This window comes from Tauraco erythrolophus, chromosome 5, assembly GCF_009769465.1.
Source record: "Tauraco erythrolophus isolate bTauEry1 chromosome 5, bTauEry1.pri, whole genome shotgun sequence".
Classification (NCBI taxonomy): Eukaryota; Metazoa; Chordata; class Aves; order Musophagiformes; family Musophagidae; genus Tauraco; species Tauraco erythrolophus.
The window spans coordinates 1,422,421-1,439,760 of record NC_141469.1 but is presented as its reverse complement, the minus strand read 5'-3'; the positions used below and the strand labels follow the sequence as shown (position 1 = coordinate 1,439,760).

Genomic DNA, 17,340 nt, shown 5'->3' with positions numbered 1-17,340 from the left:
GTCCAATCCCCCAAGAAAGCACCAGGAGGGGCAATTCGTGGGAAAACGGAACTCCTCCTTCTATGAGAACGCTGCCCAAAAAATCAGCTCTTGGAAGGGAAATAAGGCAGCACCCAGCAGCAGGCACCTGGCAATCGTCCGGAGCGCAACGTAGGTAAACAGTTGTCTGACAGCACAAAACTCTTAAAAATAATACTGATTTTCTGCAATATACAGTATTTACACAACGGCCGCAAATTCGCTCATACAACATCCGTTTCTATAGATAAATTAGCAAAAAACGAGTCTTCTGGATTCAGTTGTCCCACTGTGGAAGTGTTTTGTCTAGTGTAAACGTTTGGGACCTCTTGTAGGTACTCTACAGGTGAGTGTTTACAACCAGAAGTAACGAGGTGAGAGCCGAGGTCAGGGCTGCTCTTCCCTACCGGAGCTTGGCCGATGTCCTCGGCAGCTTCCGCTCACGGTTCGGAATATTCTTTGGTGCTTTCCTCCAACGCGTTCCAGCTGGCCGGGTAACGCGGCACGAGAGGAGGACGGGAGCGACTAGGAAGTGAACCAGCACTTCTTGCTCTTCATATTTACAAGGAAAAGGAGTCGATGACCTGCAGTGTCCTGCTTGTGGAAAGCAGCGTGCACCAGAGCGTCCGGAAGGAAGGAAATTAAACCCAAAGCGCCCAACGAAGCCTCTTTCAACGGCTGCCCTCCCCAAGGCATTCGCGTTCATCGTTCCACAGTGGAGGACCTCGAAGGCCAGCTCTTCCCAACGTGTTTCTCACTCTTCCTGGAGGTTCTCGACGGAGAAGGGGCACCCGCTGTGGTGTTACCAGCTGGCCCTGCAGGAAGAGCTGCTGCCAACGCAAGGGCGTTACGAGGACCGAGGCTGCTGCTGTTGGCAGGCGACTGGTGGAGCAAAGCAAAGAGCCCGGGAGCCTTCCGTGCCTGAGGAGCTCTCCGCTGCGGAAATTCAGCACCTTTGGGCTTGGCGTTGGGTGGGGAGACGTGCGTACCTGTGTCCTCTTCCGCAAAGGGAAGCCTGTCCGGAGAACTTCTGCCAGGCAGGAGCTGTGCGTAGTGGGGCGCTACAGGAGTTGGCACCATCAAAGCCTGGGGCAGATCGCTCCCATCAAACATCACGTCCTCTTGGGTTTCAGCAGCTTGGGTCAGGAACGGCGGTGGGAGGGTGCTGCTGCGCTTGCTGCAGGACTCGCAGCACAGCTTGTTGTAGCCCGGGATGGAGCAGTAACGGGCAAGGACTTCCATCTGGCAGAAGATGGATTTGTCTCCCATACAGGGCTCATCTGCAAAACAAACATAAGGTTGATGGTAAACCTAGTGAAGAGCAATGAAATGCCTGGGCAGCGTTTGGTGGGCACTGACAAAGTTCTGCTCATGTTTCATAAATGATGGGTGCCCTGAGATGCTTCATCCCCAGACAGAACTCACCACCACCCTAAAAAATAACCCTAGTTGGGAAAGAAATCAGTGGTCACATTGAAAATGTCCACTTCTGTGCCCACCAAGAGTTGCGGACAGGGATGCTGTAGTGGCAGAGGGCCTCAAGACAACGATCTCCAGCGCGAACCTACGAGAGGTCCCACATAACAGCAGCAGGTCTACCCACCCCAAAACACCTTCACTTCTAGCCTGAGGCCATCACCCACCAACAGCATTAAAACCAATGAAATCTTCCCTTAAAGAAATTAAATCCCAAGTGGTATCTCTGGAAGATGCCTTAAAAGAAAATGTTATAGTTGGATAAAGTTTTGTTTGGATAAAGTCGGAGTTTTTCCGTGACCTGACCGTGATGGCAGAACTGCTGGAAAGCTTTCAACAGACAGGTCACGCCTTGAAGTTAAACGTGTGGCATTCCTTTCAGTCAGGGAAAAGATGTGAAAGAGGTTAAGGATCTATCAGAGATCCCCAAAAAGTCAACGTTGCTCATTTCCACAAATGAGCAGCTCAGTGCGTCCAGTAACTCTTCAAACGCTCTTCAAAACTCTTCAAACTCTTCAAAACTCTTCAAAACCTTCTTCTCTCTTGGGAAGAGATCACCAAACAGTTTCCATCAGCGGAATTTCCCTAAGGTATCACGGCGGGTTTGAAACGCTATCGATGGATTTTACTTAATAAGAGTACGTAAAATTACAACGTGAAGAGCCAAAAGTTAATCCCAGCTAACGAGAAGGTCTGTTCCACGTCCAGTCCCCCACGCACAGAAATTTCATCCTTCCTTATTACTCTCCTCCCTGTGGCTAACTCATCCTACCGCTCGTTTATTCCGTTACTTATCTGTGTCGTTTGGAACGTCGCGTGCCCTGGCAGCATGAACACCCAACCCAGTAACCCAAGAAGGCGCCTTGGAAGGTCCCCTCGTCCAGCCTTGACGCTGCTCAGAAGAGCATCGTGCTATTTTCAAGTCAAGGCATCAGGAGGCAGAGAGGGGTCATCACCTTCCCAGACATCTACATGGACCCTCCAAGCAGACGGAGCCTTTCAGGGTCGTGCTCCTGCCAAACCTGTCTCTCTCCCATGGAGGACTCAGCCCAGCGACTGGGACCCTTGAGTCAAGGTGGGGTGTCTGTGCTGGAGACCCCTCGGACTTCTACCAGGGGTAGCGGTGCTCCAGGAGCAGAGCAGGACCCTCCAAACACCTAACACTTCCCAGGACACAAACCCAGCGATGGGGACCAACGAGCAGCTCGGCGCGTCCAGTAACATTTCCAACGCTTTGGGGAGAGATCACCAAACAGTTTCCATCAGCGGAATTTTCCTAAGGTATTGCGGCGGGTTTGAAACGCTATCGATGGATTTTACTTAATAAGAGTACGTAAAAATTACCACGTGAAGAGCCAAAAGTTAACCCCAGCTAACGAGAAGGTCTGTTCCACGTCCAGTCCCCCACTCATAGAATCATAGAATCATAGAATGGTTAGGGCTGGAAGGGACCTCCAAAGGTCATCTAGTCCAACCCCCCTGCAAGGAACAGGGATATCTCCAACTAGATCAGGTTGCTCAGGGCCTCATCCAACCTGGCCTTGAACGTCTCCAGGGATGGAGCATCCACCACCTCTCTGGGCAACCTGTTCCAGTGTTCTACAACTCTCATGGTAAAAAATTTTTTCCTAATATCCAACCTGAATCTACCTCCCTCTATTTTAAAACCATTACCCTTCGTCCTATCACAACTGGCCCTCCTGAATAGCCTCTCCCCATCTTTCCTGTAGGCCCCCTTGAGGTACTGGAAGACCGCTATAAGGTCACCCCGGAGCCTCCTCATGGTCAGCAGTTTTGCAGTCGACGTTTCAGCGACAACAGACGGCACGTAACACCACTTGCCAAGCTCTGAAATTAAATCAGCTTTTTGTACCATGATATTTTTCCACCTGCCCACAGATGCTGTCTCAGCACCCTGTTGGGCAACCGAGTTTTCCTGGTTTAGAACATCACCCGTAGCCCAACCTCTCGATCCGTGTAAATCGGCTTAATTCCACTGGACGCCGCCAAATTACACACATGTCCAGCACTGGGGTTGTGGGATGTTGTTTATAAATAGCAAATTATAGGACTGTGGCATGTAACATAAGAATTTCCCTCGCTCCTCATCCTGATGGGCTTCCTTGGAGAGATGTTTGTTGGTTCCTGACAAACCCAGCGTTCAATCCGCAGCTTTGCCTGGGAATACACGTACTCCGTGAAGGCACCACCAGACTATTTTCAGCAGGAATTTAGCCCGGGAAATTCCAGGGCTATATTTGTAACGTGTCTAAACTAGGAAAACTAATATTGAAAAACAAATCTTTGCATCCTATATAGAACCATCTTGATGCTTCCGTGGAAATGAAAGCACCTGATGTGGAAAATTACGGCAGTCATCTTGTCAACACACCGTCCTTTCTGTCACTACATAAGTCAAAGAAAACAGTACCAACTAGGGTGAGAAACCAAAAAAGAAAGTACCCAACAATTATTTTTGCCTTTCCATAGCAACGACACATCTTATTCAGTCCTTTCCTCTCATGGTTCTTTTTTGCAATAGCGGTTTGGGATGGTTTAGATTCCGTGACTCAAGCCATAGTGCAAAGATTTGGTTTTGAACTTGTCTCCTTTCAGAAGGTTCTGTAAGAACAATCTTGGAGCTGTATGCTCACACAATCCCTTTTTTTGCCTTTTTAGGTTAATTCTGCACAACCTAGTGAACCACTTCCTATTCAGTGTGTAAGTGCTCGTATCGTTCCGCTGATGTTCCAGCTAAAAATTCTTCTCACCATTTGTTACTTGCTTCACGGTAGCTGAGAGTAGAGTCATAGAATCACGGAATGGTTTGGGTTGGAAGGGACCTCAAAGACCATCCAGTTCCAACCCCCTTGCCATGGGCAGGGACACCCTCCACTACACCGGGTTGCCCAAAGCCTCATCCAACCGGAAAGACGCAAGAAAGCGCATCGACCCCCCAGGGAATCATAGAATCATAGAATGGTTATGGCTGGAAGGGACCCTCAAAGGTCATCTAGTCCAACCCCCCTGCAAGGAACAGGGATATCTCCAACTAGATCAGGTTGCTCAGGGCCTCGTCCAACCTGGCCTTGAACGTCTCCAGGGATGGAGCATCCACCACCTCTCTGGGCAACCTGTTCCAGTGTTCTACAACTCTCATGGTAAAAAATTTTTTCCTAATATCCAACCTGAATCTACCTCCCTCTACTTTAAAACCATTACCCCTTGTCCTATCACAACAAAAGAATCTTCTGGAGATGAAGCTACTGGATTTAAATCAACTAAAAATCTTTCATGTCACATTTCAGAATGGACCCAGCTCTCGCAGAAGGCACCGCTGTAACTCTACGTACGCTGCTTGCTGACAGCATCCCGCCCAGAAACCTCGCTGAAAAGTTGGTATTTAGGGATTAAAAATCTAAAACAACGCGTGCTCTCTTCTTCGCTCTGTATCTTGTGAGGCAGAGCAGGGGCAGCTCATACAAAGACTTTTCGAGGGTCTGTTCTACACAGGTTCTTAGGTGGAGCTCATCTGCTTGGCTAAGTACCACAAACCCCATTCTCCTACCTGGCACAGCCACAAAAACCCAACTGCCACTCGGATTATTGCCGCAGATAAAATCCTGCCTCCCGTTTCCTTCTAATCCCAGAGACCCCTAAGTGAAATATCCACAGGAGGTGAACCCATTGTTCCACACTACGAGACTCAGCTCCACCGAGGCGCACGGTGGAAGAGCTGGTGGCTCTCCTTCTGGGCACAGCCACGTTTTTTCATGGAATGGAAGAGAAACCCTGATGTGCCACACGGCACGAAAGAAATCGCGCCAACCACGGCAAACGTTGGAGACAACTCCGCTCAGACAAAACTCTCCGCCAAGGTGCAGCCCTTATTTCTTCCAGTTTTGGCAACGTTATCACCAGTGAAAAAGAGGGTTTTCAACCTACTCGTGTAGAGAGCCATAGGTAGGGATTTGCTCCCACCTAGTGGAGACCACGGTTTGTAACTCCTCGTTGTCCCAAAACTTTTCTGCTCCCACCGCTGTCACTGGCAGAAGACACATTGTAAGAGCACAAGTAGACACTTCTACCAGCCACGTGGGAAGCAGGTGGATCTGCTCTGTGGGAAAACACACGGCGCCTTCCAAGAACTCTGTTTTTTCTACCAGCAGAGTGTCAGGATTACCGTGAGGGATTTAAAAACCAAATAAACCTCAAGTCTTATAAAGTCAAGGACCCAAAGGAAGAAAGGCTTTGCTGTCGTAAAAAGCTTAAAAATCTGTTCAAAAAATTCTACGAGAACGGTGAAAGGAGATTCCCAGGAACCTTATTAATGCTCTGAGGTTCCTTTCCCCCCCCCTCCTCAATTGGCAGGCTTGTAAAACTTATCCTGGGATTTAGAGGTCGAGCAGGGTTTACTTTGGATTGACCTTCACCTCGAGCACCAATTTTTGCAAACGCAACTGAGGCCAACGGGTTGAAATCCCCGAATTCGGCGTGTTCACCGGAGAGATGCCGGTGTGTGAGAAGCACCGATGGCCCGGAGCTACGGCACCGATATGCATCAGACCCAACAACGGGGCGCCTTGGGCTGGGAAAAAGCTGGAGAACCTCCAAGGAAGGGGGTGTTTTCTTCCAAGACGTTCTCTTACCGTTGCATGGAGCGAGTTTACACACCCGCGCCGATTCCGGCTTTTCTCCCTCGCACCGGTCACCAGCACGGCACACGATCTGCCGGGTCTCGGTTCCCTCCCCGCAGGTCACGGAACACTACGGAACAGACACAAGACAACTGAGGGCGTTCAGCTTTCACAGCAATGTGCAAAAATTGATGGGTCTAAAATAGCCCGAGGTCGGCTTTCAGGTCAGGTTATACATTCCAGCAATTTGTTTGGAAAGTTGACTTGAGCGAAGGCTGACGTTAGGGAGAAGGAGGCAGAGGAGGATGGTGTTTTCCTCGGTTCTTGCTTTCTGAAATGTTCAATTTATTATTAGAGCATATTATGAATTTTGCCAATTAGCCTTCCTGCAGCCGATACCTGAGCTTGACAACGTAACCTAAAGAGAAGACAAAGGGCAGAGAAAACTCCGCGCTCACGGAGTCGGCTGTAGGGTTCAGCTGTTTGTTCCTGAGCCACTGGAACAACATCAACACTTGGAGAAACGCTGCAATTCCAAGTTGGGAAAAAAATGTCACGCTATCCTCAGGAGCGGGGAAGTGAGAAGTTGGAAACTTGGAGAAAAACAAGCAAAATGTCAACATTTGTCTTGCAGGATTGTGGCTCTGATATCGTATCTTCCTTGCTGGTTTCTGGAGAAGCCTGGAGAGCTTGAGAAGCTCCAGCAGCCAGACGGCGTCTCAGCTGCAGACTTCCAGGTTTTGGAAAACTGCCTCGTGCAGCGCAGAGCGCTCAGCCCAGGCTCGGACCTGACCTGGGAGGCAGGAGATGTCAGCAAAGGAACGTCACCGGCTCGCGACGGCCACGTGCCTACCTGGGACCAGGGCCCAGCCTTCCACTGCGCGGGGCAGGGCACCCGGTTGCAGGGCCGGCGGCTCTCCGGCCGCTCTCCGCCGCAGTACTTGAAATGGACGGAGCGGTTGGCGCCGTCGTGAAGGGGTTGAACGCAACGCACCGTACGGATCTGGTAGCCGGAATTCCCACAGGTCTTGGTGCAGTACTCCCACTCATCTGCTGCCCAGCTGGGAAGTAAAAAGGGGGAAGATACCATCACGACTTTTTATCTACCATCCATAGCGTCGCCAGGTCAGGCAGCCCTTACTATCCAATATTTTTGTGATGAAAGCCCTCGATAAGGTCAGGAACCGTTCTGATATGGGCAGAAAAAAACATCCATAACACAGGAACTCCAGTCTAGAGCGCTGCCAGCATCCTGTTCCAGGCCAGGTTGGATGGGGCTTTGGGCAACCTGGTGTAGTGGAGGGTGTCCCTGCCCATGGCAGGGGGGTTGGAACGAGATGATCTTTGAGGTCCCTTCCAACCCAAACCATTCCATGATTCTACGATCCTACCCAACGCGGCTTGGGTTACCTTCCGCGCCTACCACCCGGAGCCGTCGTTGGCATCGTCAAACGAGCCGTACTTACAGGGGCTGGGTGCACTCCTGAAGGTTGCACATCCTCCGAATGGGCTTTGGCTTTTTGCCGGCTTCGCAGAAGCTGCGATGGACCATTTTGTTATCGCTTTTCCTGCGGCACCCGTATTTGGTGTACTGGAACCCTGGGAAACGTTGCAGAAAAATCAGGGAAAAACAGCCCTTGTTAGAATTGTTGGTTTCAATGTTAAGTTTTAGGGCCTGTTCAACGGTTTTACATGACGGATTATTTGCGAAGTATTTAAACGCGCTCAGAGTTTGTCCCATCATCAGGCACGAGACCGCTGCGCAGCGCTCCAGTTGTGACACTGCGATTGGTTTTTAAGGGCAGAAGGGACAGTTATGACCCCTTAGTCCCACCTCTGCATCACACCCAACTCACGGGCAGAAACCACCTCCTGAACATCAAGCAGCGGGTCACTGGCTAACTGGTCCACTCCCAGAACCCATCGCCTGCTCGACTGCTGAACGTAAGAGTTAAAGTTATTTTGACATTTGCCTACGAGTAACGTACGTACCAGAAGTGAAGTGAACGCTCAGCAAACATCTGAGTTGGTACTTCCAAAGTGGCTTTGGGTGCTGAACTTAAACACCTAAAAAGGACTTTTTCATTCCAGGCTGCAAGTGTGACACTTTTGAATAATCAGGCACTTGAAATATTCTAAGCTTGGGCACCCAAAATAACCAACCACTTGGGAAAAAAAGGACAGCCAAGATTTCCAAAGCATCCACTTCCCCCACCTCTTCCTTCTCCACTTTTGGTAATTTCTCATTCCTTACTCAAAGGTGCTACATCATCTGTTTACCTCCACCGCAGGGTTTGGAGCACTGCGACCAACTCTTCAACGCCCACTCGAAAGTATCGATCTCTTCCTGAAGGACATTGTTGCTGTTGATGGTTGGTACCGAATCCTCATGAATGATGTATTTGTAGGTCAGGCTAGATCTTGTGTCGTTCTCCCGGGGGATGATCTATTAATAAACAAACGTAAACATGGTACAAAAACCAGAGCTGTGATTTATTCCTCGGCACAGTAAAGAAACTGAGGCCTGGCTCTTCGGGGAAGCATGGAAACTGCTAGTTAATACATTGGGCAAAAATATCTGGTTTTTGTCTTCAAGGTTAGAACCAAAGGTAGTAAGATCAACACAGAGCCATGTAAAACGAGAAACATTTCCAGGCTAGCGTCCTAAGCTGGCCAAGTAGGACACTGTCATCTGGGATCAAAGGATGATGTGGCCCCATCATCTACTTGGCTAAAGAGCAGGGCTGGTCTCAGACATGGTTTGACACGCGGTGCCCTTTTTTGGTCCACTCAAGTCCAACAACTCAATGTTGGGCTTCGGATGGACGTACCACCCCTGCGTGAACAGGGAGCGGTTTCCAAGAGGGGTAATGGATAATGAGACAAGGGCTTGAGGCCACCAGCTGTCTCACCAGCACGTGGCTTTCAGAGCATTCCCCAGCAGCGTTTGATCTCGGCACAAGCTCCAGGCTGGCCGTGCGCTTGTTAATAAAGACAAACCCACCACATTCTTGCTGCTCAACACGTAACCTACCAGCACGACCACCGCATCGTGCAAGGGCCCGGCGGTGTGGAGCGTCTCTATGTCGTCTTCGATGTTGTACTCCCATTCCACGCCCAGGTCGATGAAGGATCGGGATCTGGCCTCCTCCCCTTTCCCATTCAGAATGTAGTGTCCTGTAGCCTGGTTCTTGATTGCTGAAAGGATGGAGAACAGTGCCAGGCGTGCCTCCCACCGCATCGCTGGCCATCACGGTGGCTCGTGTACAACTTGACAGGAGATATTACGGAACGCCTTTAGCCAAAACCCACCGCGCTAGAGTGCTCTAGGTGCCCTGGCTCCCAGGAAGGCCCTCCAAGGCCACCTCATGCAGCCTCCACATGCCACCCCAGTTTGACGACAGATGCGTTCGCGTCTTTGCTTCAATTCTGCATCTGCTTATCCACGAGAATTTGGTATAGATACACAACTAGAGACAGCCTGAAGCACCTCCTCCTACGTGACGTGCCCATTTCCCACGCCGGCTTAGGTCCCAAGAAGGGCAAGTAGCAAGGAACTCAGGCCAAACCTTCAGAACCACCCGTCTTCCTTATTTGCGTACGACCACAATCAGGATTACCGGGAACGCCACATAACAGACACCTCAGCAGACTTTAAGTACATTTCTTATCTTTCTCAGACTACGAAAACGGCGACTTTTTCATCACATCTTAGTTTTTTCTGCGTACACATGGATGCACCAGATGCTAAAATCAGTAAGGAAAGAGCTGAGGCATTTGAACCCTTGGGAAACAACTTGGGTTTGGCTTCCTGCACCACACCCTCCAAGTCACGTAGTGTGGGGATTACTGTTATGCTCCAACTGGAAGCCAATACGTTAGAAATCTGAAAGATGGACTCTCATTTTTAATTTTGTCCAGCTTTTTCCAGTGCGCCGTAAAACACGCTAAGAAGAACTACGTAGACATCTCACAAGTTGCTGTGATGACAGTAACCCAAATGCAGGAGCTCTGCAGCACTGGGGGAGCAGCTCCGTGAAGCCGAGTGCTGCCAAAGCAAAGTTGTGCTTCTCTGACAGTTACTACCAAGCTACCCATGGTCCAAAATGAAGCTCTGGGACCTCAAAAGCCAAGTTTCCTCCTTTGACTTGAAATAATTTATTTTCTTTTTCTTTTTTTCTATTCCTACTTCTTTTTAGTAACTAATCCAACTCTGCCTACAGGGTTTACAACCCAGACGCTGCCCTAGCACGTGAGGAGCTGATTACAAGGCCATTAAAATCCATGGAAGATCTTCACCCCTCTCCTGTGAGCTAAAAATCCCGTAAGCGTTAGAAAACGGTCAGCAGTAAGACACAGATTGATCGACAACCGTGCTACGTGAGAAAAATCTGAAATGAAATGCAAACATATCACAAACTCCTCAATCTTTTTTCCATTAAAACAGCTGCTGCTTCCAATCTGTAGCAAATAAGAAGAATTTCAGACACCAGGTTTGACTGACATCAATACAACACAGAGTTTTCACCCTGGCAGAGCCCGTTGAGACGCGTGTGATGACAACCCTCTTGTTAGTAAACATGCAAACTGGGACCAGTTTAATATATTGAAGAATTTAGATGAGAAGTAAACGTTTGTTTGCTGAGCTTAAGCTGAAGGACTCAGTCCTTCACATGCGGTTTTGCAATCTACCCGAAACGCTTCAATTTGGTTATCTCACTTCTCAGGTTCTTCTGCAGGAGCGCCCCGTGCTTCTCTGCATGCCTCAAAGCCAGACCTGAGGAGAGAAACACTTACCAAGAAAGTGAGGAGAAGCCTCGTCTTCTTGGACAAACACATGTCGAGCACCAGGAGGGATATCAAACATCTTAAGGTACCCTTTGGCATGTGTAGTGGTCAGTGGAGGAAGCAGAGATGGAAAGAAAAAGTAATAGCCATGGTTAGGAGCGCGCTACACCATCCAGCTTCTACTTGCAGAAGAGGGCATCCATCGCCAACCGAGACGCCGGGTCAGAAAGAAACGGAGCAAATAGGTTTGTAACGGATGTGCCAGGACCTCCTCGTGTTTTTTCTCTTTCAGGGAGAGAAGAGAAACCAGTTACAAACCTATTTGCCCAGCCACACTGCTATAGGCTGTAACAATTAACAGCTCAGGCAAAAATATGTTTCCTACGCTCCTCAGCATACGAGGGGCAAACCCTCAAGTATTCCGGATTGTTTTTCCCAAATCACTCGTCGGCCAGGCTGTGAGACTGAGTTTACTTAATGTCACCTTGGATGTTAACGTCTCAAGTGTGTCTGCTTACTTCTGGGACATCAAGGACGGGAGGAAGGTGGGCGTAGTACAGAGCGTGTTGGTGCTACACACCAGAAAAGGCTTGTCCGTACAGTCCTTAGCCCAAAATTATCCACAACTGCCAACGGGAAAAGCATCAATTACATTCCTGCTGCTGGAGCGACGGGGCTGGATTCGACTCTCTACAGCTGCAGGTGAAAAGCTGTTCCCAAAGAAAAGGATTCTTATTTGAAATTTCAATTATTTATCAGTCCAAACCACAGGTCATTAGTGTAACATTAAGTACTGTCATTAGGAAGACTAAAATCCCTCCCAGGGACCTGCCAACAGGTTTTAAACATCACGTTTTAAACAAGAGCACGGTGAGCACTCTGAGCGCACGGCGTTTTCCTAATTCTATTATTTTCTGCAGATTTAATGATGCTAAATCTCTGTAGATCCCTTTTTTAGAGCTGAGAAAGCATCTCTGTTTTGTCCTCCGCAACCATCCCTAGTCACCCAGCCCCGTGACAGACGCGGCGTAGACGGGACCGGAGTTTTACAATTTGCGCGTTGCGAACGCAAGACGCGGCGTTCCAGTAATTCTGTGTCATCCTGGGCGTTCTGGGACTAACGATTTGTCATGCACCTGACCTACAGCAGCATCTTGGAAAAATCTAAGAGGAAAAAGGAGAGCTACGAATACATAAAATCACGGTCTCGGCTGACGAGTGACGGCGCAAACGGCATTTTCCGATTTTTTCGTGGATCGTCTCTTGAGCGTACGAAGCATAAAGCTTTTGCCTGATCTGGCGTTATCTGTTGACATCTGAACGGGAGATGAGAACTGCAGCAAGACCTCTCCAGTCGCCATGGATGCCTCTCCTTCTGCAAGCACTCGAAACTTACCCAGGGTGTTTTTAGACTCCGTTGTTTCGGAAAGGGAAACATTGCGAGCTCCTTTGGGCAACGTGAAGGCTCCTCTGGTCTTCCCTTAAACAGAACGTCTGGAATTAGTGCTATGGGAGCCCAGCCTCAGCATTTCATTGACTACTTTTGTCAGCCAGATGGTCTTTACAGGTGTAAAGTACAAACCAGGTGACGTATTCTACGGCATTGAAAGCGGAATTAGACACATCTGGCAAATTTTAGTAGTCAATGAAAGTCAGACCCGTGAAAGCTCAGGTAGGTGATTTTTAAGTGGGATACTTGCAGATTTCACTTTCCAGAAACTTGAATTCTTTTTGGCACCTCTTGCTTAAATGTTTCCCTGTTGGAAGAGGTCGATTAGTCTTTTCAATGGCTAGATTGCCAAAGTTACTGTAAACCAATACACATTTCACACGCGCTTCTACCACCTCCGTAAACATTTGCAATGAAGAGGCTGATGAAGGACAGTCTTCCTCGAGCTATCCCCTAGCACTGCCTGTCGCTTCGCAGCGTCGTGCTTTCCAGACATGGAAAACACTGAGCCATGGCTCCATCGCACGTTGTCACCAGCCCGTGGGTTCCCAGTGGCCTGTGGGTTCCCAGTGGCCCGTGGAAGAAACACGGAGCCTGAACGTGGTGGGTCACCATCATACCTTGGCCTCTCGTTTCCCTGGTACCTTCCCGGTGCGTGGTTGCTCCGGACCATTCGTACAGCCAACAGAAACCAGACTCATCAGACAAAGCTCTTACGGGACTGGATCCAAACTTGGGACACAAATATCCTCTCTGCCCCCCAAATCCCGATCGTTATCTTAGAGAAAAAATCAGAAATGCTCTTAGAAGGCTGAGCACTTATTTCTGTTGATTTTTTTTTGCTTTTTTTTAAGGAAAATGCAGTGGGTGCCAGCTCCAGAATTACACAGGCTTGTATATGAGGCTCAAGTTACTACTTGAGTACACTACTCCCAAAGTCTGAATGATTCCTGCATGATTCCATGTCCAATCCATCAGCCTCCAGGGAACCCTCCCTTTCAGAAGGGCTCGTTATTGTAATTTGATAATTACAATCAATAAACATTTCCAACTGGTTTGGAATAATGACTAAGTATTTTCGGCAGAATATTTTACGTATTTTACGTACAGTCTGGCTTCCCCAGACTGAATAAAAAACCAATACAGGAAAGTCTTAAAATTCAAATATGTACAAGATAATACTGGCCTGGCTGAACAAATAACTGGTAACATGGAAATTTCTGAAGAATTCCAAGGAGATCTTGAGTTATTATTGATATGTCATATATGATATGCAAAACACCCCAGGGTGCAGTCAGAAAATTTTAATCGGGTCGTTCTTAGTTCTGAGCCAGCAGAATCTATCGTCTGTTCCACTGGATCTCAGCCACACAACTTAAAGGGTAAGAGAAATGAGGATTCCTGCCAAAATGTTTTGATGTTTGGTTCAGAATGCAGCGGAATTTATTTTTAATTTGTTTATTTGCCTAAAGGGCTGCAGTCTGTGAGAAAGCATCATAAAACCACAATGTGAGTGAGGATCCACATCCTCATTTCATCGGTGCAGAAACTCAGCCTTCCGTTTAAAACTCTGGAGTTTGGGTTGGAGAGGGAAAAACTTGGGAAAAGTTTCATCTTCAACGAGAGAAAAACCAGGCTCCCTGAGTCCTCCTACAGACAGAGGCACGCTGCTCGAGCGACACCATTTCCTTACTGGGGACTAAACTGGTTTGGCCCATCAGCTCACAACTTGTCTTTTGTTACCTTGAAGCGTTTCGCATTCCTGATGGCTCTGCCAAAGCAGGGAGTACGACAGAAACACCAGAGACCACAGAAACCTTATCCAGAGGCAGGGAAGTGCTATTCCTACCGAGCTTTTTGGGAGTGCGGGTGAAGGTGCCCTTCACCGTTCGGCAGTGCGAGTTGTCCCCGCCGCAGACGCCGCACTTGTCTTCCACCTTATTGGAGCCGATTTCCTTGTCACAGCCCACTTTCTGCAGGAGGAAGAGGAAAAAAATAAAAAAAAGAGAGAGAAGGGTTTGTCATCAGGTGTCAGAGTCAGTTATGGTGGGAAGTCACCGCAAAATTAACGGAGAGAGGAAATTACCACCCACCACCAATCTAGTTTATTTAAACACAAATTAGTTGCGAATCTGGTGCTGGATATCGGTTTTCATGGGAAAAACAGGAAGTGATTCTTGGTTTATATTCACTGTCCTTCAAGGAGGAGGCCCTGAGCAACCTGATCTAGTTGGAGATATCCCTGTTCCTTGCAGGGGGGTTGGACTAGATGACCTTTGAAGGTCCCTTCCAGCCCTAACCATTCTATGATTCTATGATTCAAGACTGAGATCAGAAAGACAGAAAAATCAACACAATTCTTGCCAGGCACAAAACCAAGTGCCAAAAAGGCAAATGAAACAATGGGTTGTCGAGAAGCGGAGTGTTTCCGTGGCACAGGTCTGTGCCGGTGCTCTCATTTAATTTGAATCTCAAGGAATTATGAGGAATATGATGCTGCAAATATTGAACGCAGAAGCATCTGCAAAGGTTGTCCCAGCAGTGTTGGCTGAGCTGTTCCGGTCGCTTGGAACCGGCGCTGCGGTGTGACCCGGTGCAGCTCGGACTCGGCGGTGGCCTCGGGAAGGTGTCACTCACCACGCACTCTCCGCGGACGCAGATGCTGTAGGGGTCTTTGTAGGAGCAGCGAGTCCCGTCGTGGGCCAGCTGCTTCATGGAGGCAACATCTCCGGTTTCTTTGGACTGGCAGTACAGGTGACACCTCTTGTGAGCTGCACGGCAAGGAAAGAGGGGGAAGGGCATCAATTAAGAGCAATCCAGATGTGCTCCAGAAAAATATCCCACTCCAGGAGGGAAGAGAATATGACAAGAGAAAAAAAAGACTTGGAACAGAGAGCTAGGGGGAAAAAAAAGCAACTAATTGGCTTTTCTGTGAATTATGGGCTTATCGCTTGGCGCCTCTTGCTCCATCAGGTTTTCACTAAGAGGAGGATGCCCCATCCCTGGAAGTGTTCAAGGCCAGGTTGGATGAGGCTTTGGGCAACCTGGTGTAGTGGAGGGTGTCCCTGCCCATGGCAGGGGGGTTGGAACTAGATGATCTTTGAGGTCCCTTCCAACCCAAACCATTCCATGATTCTATGATGGAAGGCAGTGGAAGCTGGCTGGCCTAAGGCTGGGGAGATGGCAACTACCTCGCAGGGCACCTGTCCTTTCCTTTCCTTGGGACCATCCTTTTTTCCTGCTTTTTAGTCTCACCCGCACTCGCTCACACATCAGTTATTTGTGGTCTCTGCGGGGCTGGTGAACAAGACCCCCCCCCAGGCTCCAGGGGGCTGCAGGACGGACTCTTGACGCAGGCCAAGGGCAGGACTCACCGTCGGGGTGTTCGTAGGGCAGCCAGTGGTGCTTGCTGTTCTGATACTCGAAGTGGGAATTGCGTTGCTGACACTGCTGCGCTCTGAAGTCCTCAAAGTGCTTCGGGCACTCCTCCGTGTTGCAGAGCTGAAACTCAAAATTGACACCAGCGCAGTCTTCGCCTCCGTTAATGGGCCTGCCAAGAGAAAACATCCCAGAGATTCTAAAACCCTCTGGACGTCACATCTAAGGAGTCATCTTCCATCTTAGGCGAGCTCTCACGCTCTATTTTAAGAGATGATTGTGCAAAAAAGAGGTGTGAAGTGAGACAAGTGGAGCAGAGCAGTTGCACTGCACGGACACACGTTGGCACGGTGGGCTCAGCGCTTGCCCACGCATCCCAAAACGCAGACGTAACAGATGTGCACACATGTGCTGCCTATAGTCCATTTACAACTGGAGATTATCCGACTGTAATGGATATGCTGAGCTCACACTCTGTGTGCTCCTCCCTTACACATCAGCTAAGTCCTTGGGATGGTTCTCCTCTGGAAATTCTGGATTCTCCAAAAATCATCCTGGCTCCCTGCAAAAAGCCACCTTTCAAGGGGCTCGAACAGAACGTGAATTTTGGCAGACTCCATCCAAAACCCAACTTCCACTTCAAGTGACCCCTGTGAGGAGTCCCAGCTGACCGGAACCCCCTCCCAGCCAGAAGACCTACACCGGATTGTTGCACTGCCGCGTTCGAAAGCGAACTCCAGTTCCGCAGGTCCGTGAGCAGGAGCCAAATTTCGTCCAGGGTCCCCAGTTGCCGTCCTGCTTCAGCTGGTTGGCGTTCTTCCACATGCAGTGACCTTTGTAGCACCACTGGGAGAAACGGGGCGAGGAAAACGGGTGAGGGCAGTGACAAAACCCAAACCAAATGTATAATCGCAGTAGAATTCCAAGAATGGAGAGGTGAGCTCCTGGGCTGAGAAGGAACATCTCAGAGATCCCCCTCCCATGGACAAACTCATGAAGATTCAACACGTTCCACCTTCCTCTTCACTTTGTTTAACTAATTATTTGTCTCTTTTGAGTCTGAGTCGCAACCACCTTTCTGAAGGAATTTTTATGTTCTGAATATTAGCAGGATAAAGTTTTTGCTGAGGATTAGTTGTGGTTTTCTCTTTTTTTCCCCCTCATACTGGCCAAATCTCATACTTATGCACGCAGGCTGGAGCAGAGGGCTCGGCACCGGGCAGAGGGGTGTTTTGCTGCTGGTGAGGGCATCCTCACATGGTGTGAGCGGCTCTCCTGTATCTCAAAATACATGGAGTTTGCTAAAGAAACACTTATTTGAGTGTCATTTTATAATTAAAAACAACTTAGCAGTTGGACACCCACCAACGGGGATATCAAAAGGGAAAAATAAAAAGCTAATCCTAAGCCTGCACAAACATTGAGCCACGGATGTCTGGTCCACAAGCCCTAAGAAGAGATCCTACAGCAACAGAATCATCTGCTACCATGACTCCTAAAGACACTTCATGGACACTTTGCAGAGGAGATGAGAATCCAAAAAAACCTCACCTTTAACCCAAATGAATGCAACTGTCGTTCTTTTTTTTTTTT

The 17,340-nt window shown here is 48.9% G+C and overlaps 1 protein-coding gene across 1 annotated transcript in view; it reads right to left on the bottom strand.

Annotated features, from left to right (window-relative positions):
• Positions 1-720: 720 nt before the first annotated feature.
• Positions 721-17,340, bottom strand: part of ADAMTS3 (ADAM metallopeptidase with thrombospondin type 1 motif 3) — a 96,710-nt gene continuing 80,090 nt past the window's right edge. The window contains exons 12-22 of the mRNA XM_086611529.1: positions 16,448-16,593; positions 15,744-15,919; positions 15,007-15,140; positions 14,219-14,342; positions 10,929-11,009; positions 9,166-9,329; positions 8,412-8,577; positions 7,598-7,730; positions 6,985-7,192; positions 6,144-6,261; positions 721-1,298 (exon numbers count right to left, since the gene is read on the bottom strand). Coding sequence (XP_086467655.1) covers positions 721-1,298; positions 6,144-6,261; positions 6,985-7,192; positions 7,598-7,730; positions 8,412-8,577; positions 9,166-9,329; positions 10,929-11,009; positions 14,219-14,342; positions 15,007-15,140; positions 15,744-15,919; positions 16,448-16,593 — 2,028 coding nt within the window. The remainder of the gene's footprint in view (positions 1,299-6,143; positions 6,262-6,984; positions 7,193-7,597; positions 7,731-8,411; positions 8,578-9,165; positions 9,330-10,928; positions 11,010-14,218; positions 14,343-15,006; positions 15,141-15,743; positions 15,920-16,447; positions 16,594-17,340) is intronic.